This window comes from Mizuhopecten yessoensis, unplaced genomic scaffold (genome assembly GCF_002113885.1).
Source record: "Mizuhopecten yessoensis strain PY_sf001 unplaced genomic scaffold, ASM211388v2 scaffold1957, whole genome shotgun sequence".
Classification (NCBI taxonomy): Eukaryota; Metazoa; Mollusca; class Bivalvia; order Pectinida; family Pectinidae; genus Mizuhopecten; species Mizuhopecten yessoensis.
In genome coordinates, this window is record NW_018404306.1 from 146,279 (window position 1) to 160,853 (window position 14,575).

The 14,575-nt window shown below is 40.3% G+C and overlaps 2 protein-coding genes across 5 annotated transcripts; one reads left to right on the forward strand and one right to left on the reverse strand.

The window, feature by feature from the left end:
- The first annotated feature begins 459 nt into the window (after positions 1-459).
- On the forward strand, positions 460-2,140 carry LOC110443278. Of its 4 annotated transcripts, none has more exons than XM_021487436.1 (3): positions 460-782; positions 833-1,830; positions 1,886-2,140. In XM_021487436.1, the coding sequence occupies exons 1-3, from the start codon at positions 498-500 to the stop codon at positions 1,887-1,889; spliced, it is 1,287 nt and encodes a 428-aa protein (XP_021343111.1). In that variant the 5' UTR covers positions 460-497; the 3' UTR covers positions 1,890-2,140. The 4 variants fall into 4 exon arrangements, with proteins under 4 accessions (XP_021343111.1, XP_021343103.1, XP_021343094.1 ...); XM_021487428.1 differs by having other exon boundaries at positions 833-1,826; positions 1,882-2,140; XM_021487419.1 differs by having other exon boundaries at positions 460-607; positions 683-782; positions 833-2,140.
- Positions 2,141-9,293: 7,153 nt separating this feature from the next.
- LOC110443240 lies at positions 9,294-9,998 on the reverse strand. Its single transcript, XM_021487332.1, has one exon. It carries the CDS (start codon positions 9,996-9,998, stop codon positions 9,294-9,296), a length of 705 nt encoding a protein of 234 aa, XP_021343007.1.
- Positions 9,999-14,575: the final 4,577 nt, after the last annotated feature.

The following is a 14,575-nucleotide window of genomic DNA, read 5'->3' on the forward strand; positions in this document are numbered from 1 at the left end:
GTCCCTCAACTGTTTACACATCAATGTCCCACAACTGTCTACACATCAACATCCCACAACTGTCTAAACATCAACATCCCACAACTGTCTCCACATAAGTGTCCCTCAACTGTCTGCACATCAATATCCCATAACTGTCTACACATCAGCGTCCGTCAACTGTCTCCACATCAGCGTCCCTCAACTTTCTACACATCAATATCCTACAAATGTCTACACATCAACACCCCACAACTGTCTCCACATCAGTGTCCCTCAACTGTTTACACATCAGTGTCCCTCGGCTGTTTACACATAAGTGTCCCACAACTGTCTCCCATAACTGTCTACACATCAGTGTCCCTCAACTGTCTACACATCCATATCCCACAACTGTCTACACATCAATATCCCATAACTGTCTACACATCAGTGTCCCTCAACTGTTTACACATCAGTGTCCCTCAACTGTTTACACATAAGTGTCCCACAACTGTCTACACATCAATATCCCACAAATGTCTACACATCAACATCCCACAACTGTCTACACATCAGTGTCCCTCAACTGTCTACACATTATTATCCCACAAATGTCTACACATCAACATCCCACAACTGTCTACACATCAGGTTCCCTCAACTGTCTACACATCAATATCCCACAAATGTCTACACATCAACATCCCACAACTGTCTACACATCAACATCCCACAACTGTCTACACATCAGGTTCCCTCAACTGTCTACACATCAATATCCCACAAATGTCTACACATCAACATCCCACAACTGTCTCCACATCAGTGTTCCACAACTGTATTCACATCAACATCCCACAACTGTCTCCACATCAGTGTCCCTCAACTGTTTACACATCAATGTCCCACAACTGTCTACACATCAACATCCCAAAACTGTCTCCACATCAGTGTCCCTCAACTGTCTACACATCAATATCCTACAAATGTCTACACATCAGCGTCCGACAACTGTCTCCACATCAGTGTCCCTCAACTGTCTACACATCAGTGTCCCTCAACTGTTTACACATCAGTGTCCCTCAACTGTTTACACATAAGTGTCCCACAACTGTCTACACATCGACATCCCACAACTGTCTCCACATCAGTGTCCCTCAACTCTCTACACATCAACATCCCAAAACTGTCTCCACATCAGCGTCCCACAACTGTCTACACATCAACATCCCAAAACTGTCTCCACATCAGCATCCCACAACTGTATACATATCGACATCCCACAACTGTCTCCACATCAGCGTCCCACAACTCTCTACACATCAACATCCCACAACTGTCTCCACATCAGTGTCCCTCAACTGTCTACACATCAATATCCCACAACTGTCTACACATCAACATCCTACAACTGTATACACAATGTCCCACAACTGTATACACATCACCGTCTGACAACTGTCTACACATCAGTCTCCCACAACTGTCTCCACATCAGTGTCCTTCAACTGTCTACACATCAATATTCCACAACTGTTTACACATCAGCATCCGACAACTGTTTACACATAAGTGTCCCACAACTGTCTACACATCAATATCCCACAACTGTTTACACATAAGTGTCCCACAACTGTCTACACATCAATATCCCACAACTGTCTTCACATTAGTGTTCCACAACTGGCTACCCATCGGTGTCCCACAACTGTCTACACATCAATATCCCACAACTGTCTACACATCAGTGTCCCACAACTGTCTACACATCAACATCCCACAACTGTCTTCACATCAGTGTTCCACAACTGGCTACACATCAATGTACCTCAACTCATTAGTTTCCCTCAACTGTCTACACATCAGTGTCCCCATAAAGACGTCACACACGTGTTTTCTAATATCTATTCACCCGATAACGTGTTTAATTTATATACCTATTTGTATGATGTTGACTTTGATGTAAATCCGCTAGATGAATGTTTTCCGTGTAAACTACCAGTTTAAGAATCATAACGAGTTAGCCGATGCAAACATGTTGATATTTGTCAATGCATAATAAATATTATGATAACCATCCATACTCTATGGCTGACCATGTCTCAAATACTTTATTTTAGATATTTTACTTTGTTGACATGTAAAATGTATACAAACAAAAATAAAACGTTATTTACAATCTTATTTCTGTGTTTTCAATCTAATTGTTGTATTATATCCTTTTGTCAAACACAAATTTCAACAAACCGGAGTTTGGTTGGTTAATTCGGGTTTTGCATCCGCTAAGGGTTTATGACAAATTCCACACAACAGCTAGATGATATGATAACAGCTAATATGATATGACAACGGCTAAGCTCATAATACAAACATCAAACTTGTATGTCGATGTGTCAACACTAAAGTTAAGGATCATATAGCAACAGCTAAGAAGTCGTGCATGAAAGACAACAGCTAGGAGGTCGTACGTGTACAACGATAACTAATGTTATACGTGTAAGACAACAGCTAAAGTCGTACGTGTAAGAAAACAACTAAAGTCGTACGTTAAGACAACAACTAAAGTGGTACGTGTAAGACAACAGCAAAGGTCGTACGTGTACGAAAACAGCTGCAGTCATACGTGTAAGACAACAGCTAAAGTCATACGTGTAAGACAACAACTAAAGTCATACGGGTAAGACAACAGCTAAAGTCGTACGTGTAAGACACCAGCAAAGGTCGTACGTGTACGAAAACAGCTAAAGTCATACGTGTAAGACAACAACTAAAGTCGTACGTGTAATACAACAGCTAAAGTCGTACGTGTAAGACAACAGCTAAAGTCGTACGTGTACGAAAACAGCTAAAGTTGTACGTGTAAGACAACAGCTAAAGTCGTACGTGTAAGACAACAGCTCAAGTCATACGTTTAAGACAACAGCTAAAGTCATTCGTTTAAGACAACATCTAAAGTCGTACGTGTAAGACAACAGCTAAAGTCGTCCGTGTAAGACAACATCTAAAGTCGTACGTGTAAGACAACAGCTAAAGTCGTCCGTGTAAGACAACATCTAAAGTCGTACGTGTAAGACAACAGCTAAAGTCATACGTGTAAGACAACAAGCTAAAGTTGTACGTGTAAGACAACAGCTAAAGTCGTACGTGTACGAAAACACCTAAAGTTGTACGTGTAAGACAACAGCTAAAGGCGTACGTGTAAGACAACAGCTAAAGTCGTACGTGTAAGACAACAGCTCAAGTCATACGTGTAAGACAACAGCTAAAGTCTTTTGTGTAATACAAAAAGTCATACGTGTTCGAAAACAGATAAAGTCATAAGTGTAAAACAACAACTAATCTCATACCTGTACGAAAACAGCAAAAGTCGTACGTGTAAGACAACAGCTAAAGTCGTACGTGTAAGACAACAGCTAAAGTCGTATGTGTAAGACAACAACTAAAGTCGTACGTGTAAGACAACAGCTCAAGTCATACGTGTAAGACAACAGCTAAAGTCTTTTGTGTAATACAAAAAGTCATACGTGTTCGAAAACAGATAAAGTCATAAGTGTAAGACAACAACTAATTTCATACCTGTACGAAAACAGCAAAAGTCGTACGTGTAAGACAACAGCAAAAGTCATCCGTGTAAGACAACAGCTAAAGTCGTAGGTGTAAGACAACAGCTAAAGTCGTACGTGTAAGACAACAGCTAAAGTCATCCGTGTAAGACAACAGCTAATGTCGTACGTGTAAGACAACAGCAAAAGTCATACGTGTAAGACAACAGCTAAAGTCATACGTGTACGAAAACAGATAAAGTCGTACGTGTTAGACAACAATTAAAGTCATACGTGTAAGACAACAGCTAAAGTCATTCGTTTAAGACAACAACTAAAGACGTATGTGTAATACAACAGATAAAGTCATACCTGAAGGGAAAACAGCTAAAGTCATACGTGTAAGACAACAGCTAAAGTCATACGTGTAAGACAACAACTAAACTCATCCGTGTAAGACAACAACTAAAGTCATTCGTGTAAGAAAACAACTAAAGTCGTACGTGTAAGACAACAGCCAAAGTCGTATTTGTAAGACAACAGCTAAAGTCATAGTCTAAGACAACAACTAAAGTCATACATTTAAGACAACAGCTAAAGTCGTACGTGTTAGACAACAGCTAAAGTCGTACGTGTAAGACAACAACTAAAGTCATACGTGTTAGACAACAACTAAAGTCATCCGTATAAGACAACAACTAAAGTCATTCGTGTAAGACAACAACTAAAGTCGTACGTGTAAGACAACAGCCAAAGTCGTATTTGTCAGACAACAGCTAAAGTCATAGTCTAAGACAACAACTAAAGTCATACGTTTAAGACAACAGCTAAAGTCGTACGTGTAAGATAACAACTAAATTCATACGTGAAGGGAAAACAGCTAAAGTCGTATGTGTATGACAACAGCTAAAGTCATACGTGTAAGAAAACAGCTAAACTCATACGTGTAAGGCAACAGCTAAAGTCATACGTGTAAGACAACAGCTAAAAGTCATACGTGTTAGACAACAGCTACAGTCATACGTGTAAGACAACAACTAAAGTCATTCATGTAAGTCAAAAGCTAAAGTCATATGTGCAAGACAACAGCTAAAGTCATCCATTCATGACAATAGCTAAAGTCATAGTTGTAAGACAACAGCTAAAGTCATACGTGTAAGACAACAACTTAAGTCATTCGTGTAAGACAACTAATAAAGTCGTACGTGTACGAAAACAGCGAAAGTCATACGTGTAAGACAACAGCTAAAGTCATACGTGTAAGACAACAGCTAAAGTCATACGTATAAGACAACAACTAAAGTCATACTTGTAAGACACCAACTAAAGTCGTACGTGTACGAAAACAGATAGTCATCCGTGTAAGACAACAGCTAAAGTATTCCGTGTAAGACAACAGCTAAAGTCGTACGTGTAAGACAACAGCTAAAGTCATACGTGTAAGACAACAGCTAAAGTCATCCGTGTAAGACAACAGCTAATGTCGTACGTGTAAGACAACAGCTCAAGTCATACGTTTAAGACAACAGCTAAAGTCATACGTGTAAGACAACAGCTAAAGTCATACGTGTAAGACAACAGCTAAAGTCATACGTGTAAGACAACAGCTAAAGTCATACGTGTAAGACAACAGCTAAAGTCATACGTGTAAGACAACAGCTAAAGTCATACGTGTAAGACAACAGCTAAAGTCATACGTGTAAGACAACAGCTAAAGTCATACGTGTAAGACAACAGCTAAAGTCATACGTGTAAGACAACAGCTAAAGTCATACGTATAAGACAACAACTAAAGTCATACTTGTAAGACACCAACTAAAGTCGTACGTGTACGAAAACAGATAGTCATCCGTGTAAGACAACAGCTAAAGTATTCCGTGTAAGACAACAGCTAAAGTCGTACGTGTAAGACAACAGCTAAAGTCATACGTGTAAGACAACAGCTAAAGTCATCCGTGTAAGACAACAGCTAATGTCGTACGTGTAAGACAACAGCTCAAGTCATACGTTTAAGACAACAGCTAAAGTCATACGTGTAAGACAACAGCTAAAGTCATACGTGTAAGACAACAGCTAAAGTCATACGTGTAAGACAACAGCTAATGTCATACGTGTAAGAAAACAGATAAAGTCGTACGTGTTAGACAACAATTAAAGTCATACGTTTAAGACAACAGCTAAAGTCATTCGTGTAAGACAACAACTAAAGTCGTACGTGTAAGACAACAGCTAAAGTCATACGTGTAAGACAACAACTAAAGTCGTATTTGTAATACAACAGCTAAAGTCATACTTGTAAGATAACAACTAATTTCATACGTGTACGAAAACAGCAAAAGTCGTACGTGTAAGACAACAGCTAAAGTCATACGTGTAAGACAACAACTAAAGTCATTCGTGTAAGACAACAACTAAAGTCGTACGTGTAAGACAACAGCCAAAGTCATACGTGTAAGACAACAACTAAAGTCGTATTTGTAATACAACAGCTAAAGTCATACTTGTAAGATAACAACTAATTTCATACGTGTACGAAAACAGCAAAAGTCGTACGTGTAAGACAACAGCTAAAGTCATACGTGTAAGACAACAACTAAAGTCATTCGTGTAAGACAACAACTAAAGTCGTACGTGTAAGACAACAGCCAAAGTCGTATTTGTAATACAACAGCTAGTCATACTTGTAAGACAACAACTAATTTCATACGTGTACGAAAACAGCAAAAGTCGTACGTGTAAGAAAACAACTAATTTCATACGTGTACGAAAACAGCTAAAGGCATACGTGTAAGACAACAACTTAAGTCGTACGTGTAAGACAACAACTAAAGTCATACGTTTAAGACAACAGCTAAAGTCGTACGTGTAAGACAACAGCTAAAGTCGTACGTGTAAGACAACATCTAAAGTCATATGGGTAAGACAACAGCTAAAGTCGCAGGTTTATGACAACAGCTAAAGTCATACGTGTAAGGCAACAACTAAAGTCATAGTTTAAGACAACAGCTAAAGTCGTACGTGTAAGACAACAGCTAAAGTCATACGTGTAAGACAACAGCTAAAGTCATACGTGTAAGACAACAACTAAAGTCATACGTTTAAGGCAACAGCTAAAGTCGTACGTGTAAGACAACAACTAAAGTCATACGTTTAAGACAACAGCTAAAGTCGTACGTGTAAGACAACAGCTAAAGTCGTACGTGTAAGACAACATCTAAAGTCATATGGGTAAGACAACAGCTAAAGTCGCAGGTTTATGACAACAGCTAAAGTCATACGTGTAAGGCAACAACTAAAGTCATAGTTTAAGACAACAGCTAAAGTCGTACGTGTAAGACAACAGCTAAAGTCATACGTGTAAGACAACAGCTAAAGTCATACGTGTAAGACAACAACTAAAGTCATACGTTTAAGGCAACAGCTAAAGTCGTACGTGTAAGACAACAACTAAAGTCATACGTTTAAGACAACAGCTAAAGTCGTACGTGTAAGACAACAGCTAAAGTCGTACGTGTTAGACAACATCTAAAGTCATATGGGTAAGAAAAGAGCTAAAGTCATACATGTAAGACAACAACTAAAGTCGTACGTTTAAGACAACAACTAAAGTCGTACGTATAAAACAACAGATAAAGTCATACCTGAAGGGAAAACAGCTAAAGTCGTACGTTTAAGACAACAGCTAAAGTCATACGTGTAAGACAACAACTAAAGTCATCCGTGTAAGACAACAACTAAAGTCATTCGTGTAAGACAACAACTAAAGTCGTACGTGTAAGACAACAGTCAAAGTCGTATTTGTCAGACAACAGCTAAAGTCATAGTCTAAGACAACAACTAAAGTCATACGTTTAAGACAACAGCTAAAGTCGTACGTGTAAGACAACAGCTAAAGTCATACGTGTAAGACAACAACTAAAGTCATACGTGTAAGACAACAACTAAAGTCATTCGTGTAAGACAACAACTAAAGTCGTACGTGTAAGACAACAGTCAAAGTCGTATTTGTCAGACAACAGCTAAAGTCATAGTCTAAGACAACAACTAAAGTCATACGTTTAAGACAACAGCTAAAGTCGTACGTGTAAGACAACAGCTAAAGTCATACGTGTAAGACAACAACTAAATTCATACGTGAAGGGAAAACAGCTAAAGTCGTATGTGTATGACAACAGCTAAAGTCATATAGGTAAGACAACAGCTAAAAGTCATACGTGTAAGACAACAGCTAAAGTCATACGTGTAAGACAACAACTAAAGTCATTCATGTAAGTCAAAAGCTAAATTCATACGTGTAAGACAACAGCTAAAGTCATCCATTCATGACAATAGCTAAAGTCATATGTGTAAGACAACAGCTAAAGTCATAGTTGTAAGACAACAGCTAAAGTCATACGTGTAAGACAACAACTTAAGTCATTCGTGTAAGACAACAGCTAAAGTCACACGTGTAAGACAACAACTAAATTCATACGTGAAGGGAAAACAGCTAAAGTCGTATGTGTATGACAACAGCTAAAGTCATATGGGTAAGACAACAGCTAAAGTCATACGTGTAAGACAACAGCTAAAGTCATACGTTTAAGACAACAGCTAAAGTCATACGTTTAAGACAACATCTAAAGTCGTACGTGTAAGACAACCACTAAAGTCACAGTTGTACGACAACAACTAAAGTCATAGGTGTAAGACAACAGCTAAAGTCATAAGTGTAAGACAATATCCAAAGTCATACATGTAAGACAACAGCTAAAGTCATACGGGTAAGACAACAGCTAAAGTCAAACATGTAAGATAACAGCTAAAATCGTACGTGTAAGACAACAACTTAAGTCATATGTGTAAGACAACAGCTAAAGTCATACGTGTGAGACAACAGCTAAAGTCATACGTGTAAGACAACAACTAAAGTCATCCATGTAAGACAACAGCTAAAGTCATGCGTGTAAGAAAACAGCTAAAGTCAAACATGTAAGATAACAGCTAAAGTCATACGTGTGAGACAACAGCTAAAGTCATACGTGTAAAACAGCAACTAAAGTCATATGTGTAAGACAACAGCTAAAGTCATAGTTGTAAGACAACAGATAAAGTCAAAGGGTAAGACAACAACTAAAGTCATTCATGTAAGAAACAACTAAAGTCGTACGTGTAAAACACCAGATTAAGTCATTCGTGTAAGACAACAGCTAAAGCCGTATGTGTAAGACAACAGAAAAGTCATACGTGTAAGACAACAACTTAAGTCGTACGTGTAAGACAACAACTAAAGTCANGATCAGATTTGCCCCTCGCTATTTTTATTTTTTTTCCTAGGTCTGTTGGTAGGTGATGTTGCCTCTGGCCTAAGTTGGGATCGAGGAACAGATGTGAGTGAGCGAGATCGCTGCGAAAGCACACTTGCCCTAGATGGGCCAACCTTTGGAGGGTTTTCTCCTGAAGAGGAAGGTGTTTTTGATGGTGGTGCTGGTTTTGATGGTGGTGCTGGTTTTGATTGTGGTGCAGGTTTTGATGAAGATGCTGGTTTTGATGAAGATGCTGTTTTTGATGGTGATGCTGCTTTTGACTGTTTGTTGTTTTTGGTTGTGAACCGAAGCATCCTTAAACGGGATGGGCCTCCCGTGAGGATTTTCAAGTTCTCTTGGGCAGAAATGTCTGGGACTTGTGAGCCCCAGGCAGGTATGTCTGCAGATACTTGAACCGAAGCATCCTTGACTGCGACATTGTCAACCGGCGACCGGACTTTCGTCACTTGTGCATATGAGGGAGCAGCCACGTCCGTGCTCTCCACTATCCTCCTAGCCTCGGGAAAGGAGACGTTTCGGGTATATTTGACCCGCAATATCTCTCTCTCGCGATTACAGGCAGGACAGTCTCGAGACGAAGCAGCATGCTTTCCCTCACAATTAACATAACGCAGGTTGGCAATATCACAGTCGCTTTGGTCCTCATGACCTTCACGACCACAGTACTAGCAAACGGTCCTCCGCCTACATCTTTTTCATGATGCCCGTACTTCTGGCAGTTACGGCATCCTAATGGATTAGGGATGTAGACGGAGACACTGCACCTTTGGTAACCACTCACTACGGCCGAAGGTAGTGATGGGGTAGCAAAGGTCAGTACAAATGTGTCTGTTGGAACCAACTTGTTGTTCTTCTTGGACAAAATCCGTCGCACCTCAGAGACTGGGATCTCCTCCTCCTGGAAGTACTCCAGTATGGCGGCATCAGCGTCATTGCGCAGGGCGGGGTATCTGATTACCCCCTCGCTGCTGTTAAGTGATGGATGTGCTTTCACTATAACACTGATACCTCCAAAACTGGTGGTACCCAGTAGGTTAATCGCCTGTTGTTTGCGAAAAACTTCGATTAGGAGATCGCCAGATCCCAAAGGTTTGACGGACTTTACGTCCCCAGCTATTCCTTTTATACCCTTCCTCAACAGAAGAGGGGACAATGTTGCTGCAGTTTTTCGACTAGTGGTTGACGACATGATGATGAATTGTGGGAATGTGGTAGTTGTAGGGGGTTTTTCTGTGTTTTTTTCATTACCCAAGTATGTTTATTAATTAGTTCACTGTCTGTGTCCCCGCCCGCCCCGGAGCCCAACGAGGGGACACTAATATCAGCGCGGATATCCAGCGCCAAACTGTCAGGGATACACAAAGTAGTATACTCGTAAAGGTATACGTAACGAGTATATATATTACCCGGAAGAGCATACTCTCGCGATTGACGCTAAGCCACCGCCTTCTTGGAAGTATGTAAACTAAGGGCTCGGCGTGACCAGCCGATTGGTGATAGAGAGCCCATACCACTTCTCGACTACTCAGAGTCCGAAGCAAAAGTAGTATGTTGCAGGAAGTCGGATCATGTCTCCCTCCAATCCAGTGTTCATCAGTGATTCCGACCCCTGCTCAACCACCAGGATCTTTTTCCCCCAGGAATACGAGACGCAACCCACGGCAAACAGGTTGGCTCAAATTGGAGCTACTGTGAAAGCCTTATGATACGTTGACGCCCAGCGCGCGACAATAACACCCCCGAAATGATCACATACGCACTGAGCACCAATGTACCCAGTCTCGGGACGTGGACCCAGCTTTCTTGGAGACCAGTCATACATGTAAGACAACAACGTGTCATTGTTGTCTTACACGTATGGCTTTAGTTGTTGTCTTACATGTAGTCATACATGTAAGACAACAACTCAAGTCATACGTGTAAGATAACAGCTAAAGTCATACGTTGAGACAACAGCTAAAGTCATACGTGTAAGACAACAACTAAAATCATACGTTGAGACAACAACTAAAGTCATACGTGTAAGACAACAGCTAAAGTAATACGTGTACGGCAACAGCTAAAGTCATACGTGTAAGATAACAGCTAAAGTCATACGTGTACGACAACAGCTAAAGTCATACGTGTAAGACAACAACTAAAGTCATACGTGTAAGACAACAGCTAAAATCATACATGTAAGATAACAGCTCAAGTCATACGTGTGAGACAACAGCTAAAGTCATACGTGTAAGACAACAGCATAAGTCGAACGTGTAAGACAACAGCCTAAGGCATACGTGTAAGACAACAACTAAAGTCATACGTGTAAGACAACAGCTTAAGTCGTACGTGTAAGACAATAGCTAAAGGCATACTTGTAAGACAACAACTAAAGTCATACGTGTAAGACAACAGCTTAAGTCATACGTGTAAGACAACAGCTAAAGTCATTCGTGAAAAACAACAACTAAAGTCGTATGTGTAAGACAACAGCTAAAGTCATACGTGTAAGACAGCAACTAAAGTCATACGTGTAGTACAACAGCTTTGGTCTTAAAACAACATCATCGATAAACGAAATCAGATGTCATCCTATAGCTCCTCCGATGTCATCCTATAGCTCCCTTGATGTCCTCCTATAGCTCCCGATGTCCTCCAATAGCTCCCCCGATGTCCTCCAATAGCTGCGCCAATGTCCTCCTATAGCTCCCCCGATGTCCTCCTATAGCTACCCCGATGTCATCCTAAGCTCCCCCGATGTCCTCCTATAGCTACCCCGATGTCCTCCTATAGCTCCCCCGATGTCATCCTATAGCTCTCACGATGTCCTCCTATAGCTCCGCTGATGTCTTCCTATAGATCCCAATGTCCTACTATAGCTCCCCCGATTTCCTCCTATAGTTCCCCCGATGTCCTCCTATAGCTCCCCCGATGTCATCATATAGCTCCCCCGATGTCCTCCTATAGCTCCCCCGATGTCCTCCTATAGTTCCCCCGATGTCATCCTATAGCTCCCCCGATGTCCTCCTATAGCTCCCCGATGTCCTCCTATAGCTCGGCCGATGTCCTCCTATAGATCCCAATGTCCTCCTATAGCTCCCCCGATGTCATCCTATAGCTCTCACGATGTCCTCCTATAGCTCCGCCGATGTCCTCCTATAGGTCCAATGTCCTCCTATAGCTCCCCCGATGTCATCCTATATTTCCCCGATGTCCTCCTATAGCTCCCCCGATGTCCTCCTATACCCCCCCCCCGATGTCCTCCTATAGCTACCCCGATGTCCTCCTATAGCTCCGCCGATGTCCTCCTATAGCTACCCCGATGTCCTCCTATAGATCCCAATGTCCTCCAATAGCTACCCCGATTTCCTCCTATAGCTCACCCGATGTCCTCCTATAGCTCCCACGCTGTCCTCCTATAGCTTCCCCGATGTCATCCTAAGCTCCCCCGATGTCCTGCTATAGATCCCAATGCCCTCCAATAGCTACCCCGAATTCCTCCTATAGCTCACCCGATGTCCTCCTCTTCCCCCCCCCGATGTCCCCCTATTGATCCCCATGTCCTCCAATAGCTACCCCGATTTCATCCTATAGCTACCCCGATTTCCTCCTTTAGCTACCCCGATGTGCTCCTATAGAGCCCAATGTCCTCCAATAGCTGCGCCAATGTCCTCCTATAGGTCCCATGTCCTCCTATAGCTGCGCCGATGTCCTCCTATGCCCCCCGAGGTCCTCCTATAGCTACCCAGATGTCCTCCTATAGACCCCAATGTCCTCCAATAGCTCCCCCGATTTCATCCTATAGCTACCCCGATGTCATCCTATAGCTCTCACGATGTCCTCCTATAGCTCCGCCGAAGTCCTCCTATAGGTCCAATGTCCTCCTATAGCTCCCCGATGTCATCCTATATCTCCCCGATGTCCTCCTATAGCTCCCCCGATGTCCTCCTATAGCTCCGCCGAAGTCCTCCTATCGGTCCAATGTCCTCCTATAGCTCCCCGATGTCATCCTATATCTCCCCGATGTCCTCCTATAGCTCCCCCGTTTTCCTCCTATAGCTCCCCCGATGTCCTCCTATAGCTCCCCCGATGTCATCCTATAGCTCTCACGATGTCCTCCTATAGCTCCGCCGAAGTCCTCCTATAGGTCCAATGTCCTCCTATAGCTCCCCGATGTCATCCTATATCTCCCCGATGTCCTCCTATAGCTCCCCCGATGTCCTCCTATAGCTCCCCCGATGTCATCCTATAGCTCCCCGATGTCCTCCTATAGCTGCGCCGATGTCCTCCTGTAGCTCCCCCGATGTCATCCTATAGCTCCCCGATGTCATCCTATAGCTACCCCGATGTCATCCTAAGCTCCCCCGATGTCCTCCTATAGCTACCCCGATGTCCTCCTATAGCTCCCCCGATGTCATCCTATAGCTCCCTTGATGTATATCTTCAAGATTCCATTCAAGTATGGGTGAGTGATTGCAATACTACCCGGGTTTTAGGCTTTCGTGGGGAGGGGGGAGGGATCGGAGCTATATAGTATTAATCTTGTAATTGGAATACTACATAACTAAAGTGTTATAAAGCAGTATCAAGTTGCAATGAAAAATTACTTAACATGTTGTAAAACTTACGAAGGTGTTATTAAACATTAAGAAGGTGTTATTTAATATCACGAAGGTGTTATTGAACATAATTAAGGTATTTCAAAACATACTAAGGTATCATAAAACATTACTATGGTATTATAAAATATAACTAAGGTATTATAAAATATTACTAAGGTATTATAAAACATTACTATGGTATTATAAAACATTACTAAGGTAATATAAAACATAACTAAGGTACTATAAAAACATTACTATGGTATTATAAAACATTACTATGGTATCATAAAAGCATTACTAAGGTATTATAAAACATTACTGTGGTAATATACAACATAACTAAGGTATTATAAAAACATTACTATGGTATTATGAAACATTACTAAGGTAATATAAAACATTACTAAGGAATTATAAAACATTACTATGGTATTATAAAGCATAACTATGTTATTATAAAATATAACAGAGGTATTATAAAAACATTACTATGGTAATATAAATCATTGCTATGGTAATATAAAACATTACTATGGTAATATAAAACATTACTATGGTAATATAAAACATAACTATGGTAATATAAAACATTACTATGGTATTATAAAACATTACTATGGTAATATAAAACATAACTATGTTAGTATAAAATATAACGGAGGTATTTTAAAAAACATTACTATGGTAATATAAAACATTACTATGGTAATATAAAACATAACTATGGTATTATAAAATATAACTGAGGTATTATAAAAACATTACTATGGTAGTATAAAACATTACTATGGCAATATAAATTATTACTATGGTAATATAAAGCATAACTATAGTATTATAAAACATTACTATGATATTATAAAACATAACTATGTTATTATAAAATATAACTGAGGTATTATAAAAACATTACGATGGTAATATAAAACATAACTATGTTATTATAAAATATAACTGAGGTATTAAAAAAACATTACTATGGTAATATAAAACATTACTATGTAATTATAAAACATTACTATGGTAATATAAAACATTACTAAGGTATTATAAAATATTACTATGGTAATATAAAACATTACTAAGGTACTATAAAAACATTACTATAGTAATATAAAACATAACTATGTTATTATAAGATATAACTGAGGTATTAAAAAAACATTACTATTGTAATATA

Coding starts and splice junctions, on each gene's coding strand:
- LOC110443278 (XM_021487411.1), top strand. CDS start 498: ATGTCTACACATCAACATCCCACAACTGTCTACACATCAGTGTCCCTC. Junction 783..832: donor CATCCCACAACTGTCTCCAC/ATCAGTGTTCCA, acceptor AACTGTCTCCAC/ATCAGTGTCCCTCAACTGTT.
- LOC110443240 (XM_021487332.1), bottom strand. CDS start 9,998: ATGTCGTCAACCACTAGTCGAAAAACTGCAGCAACATTGTCCCCTCTT.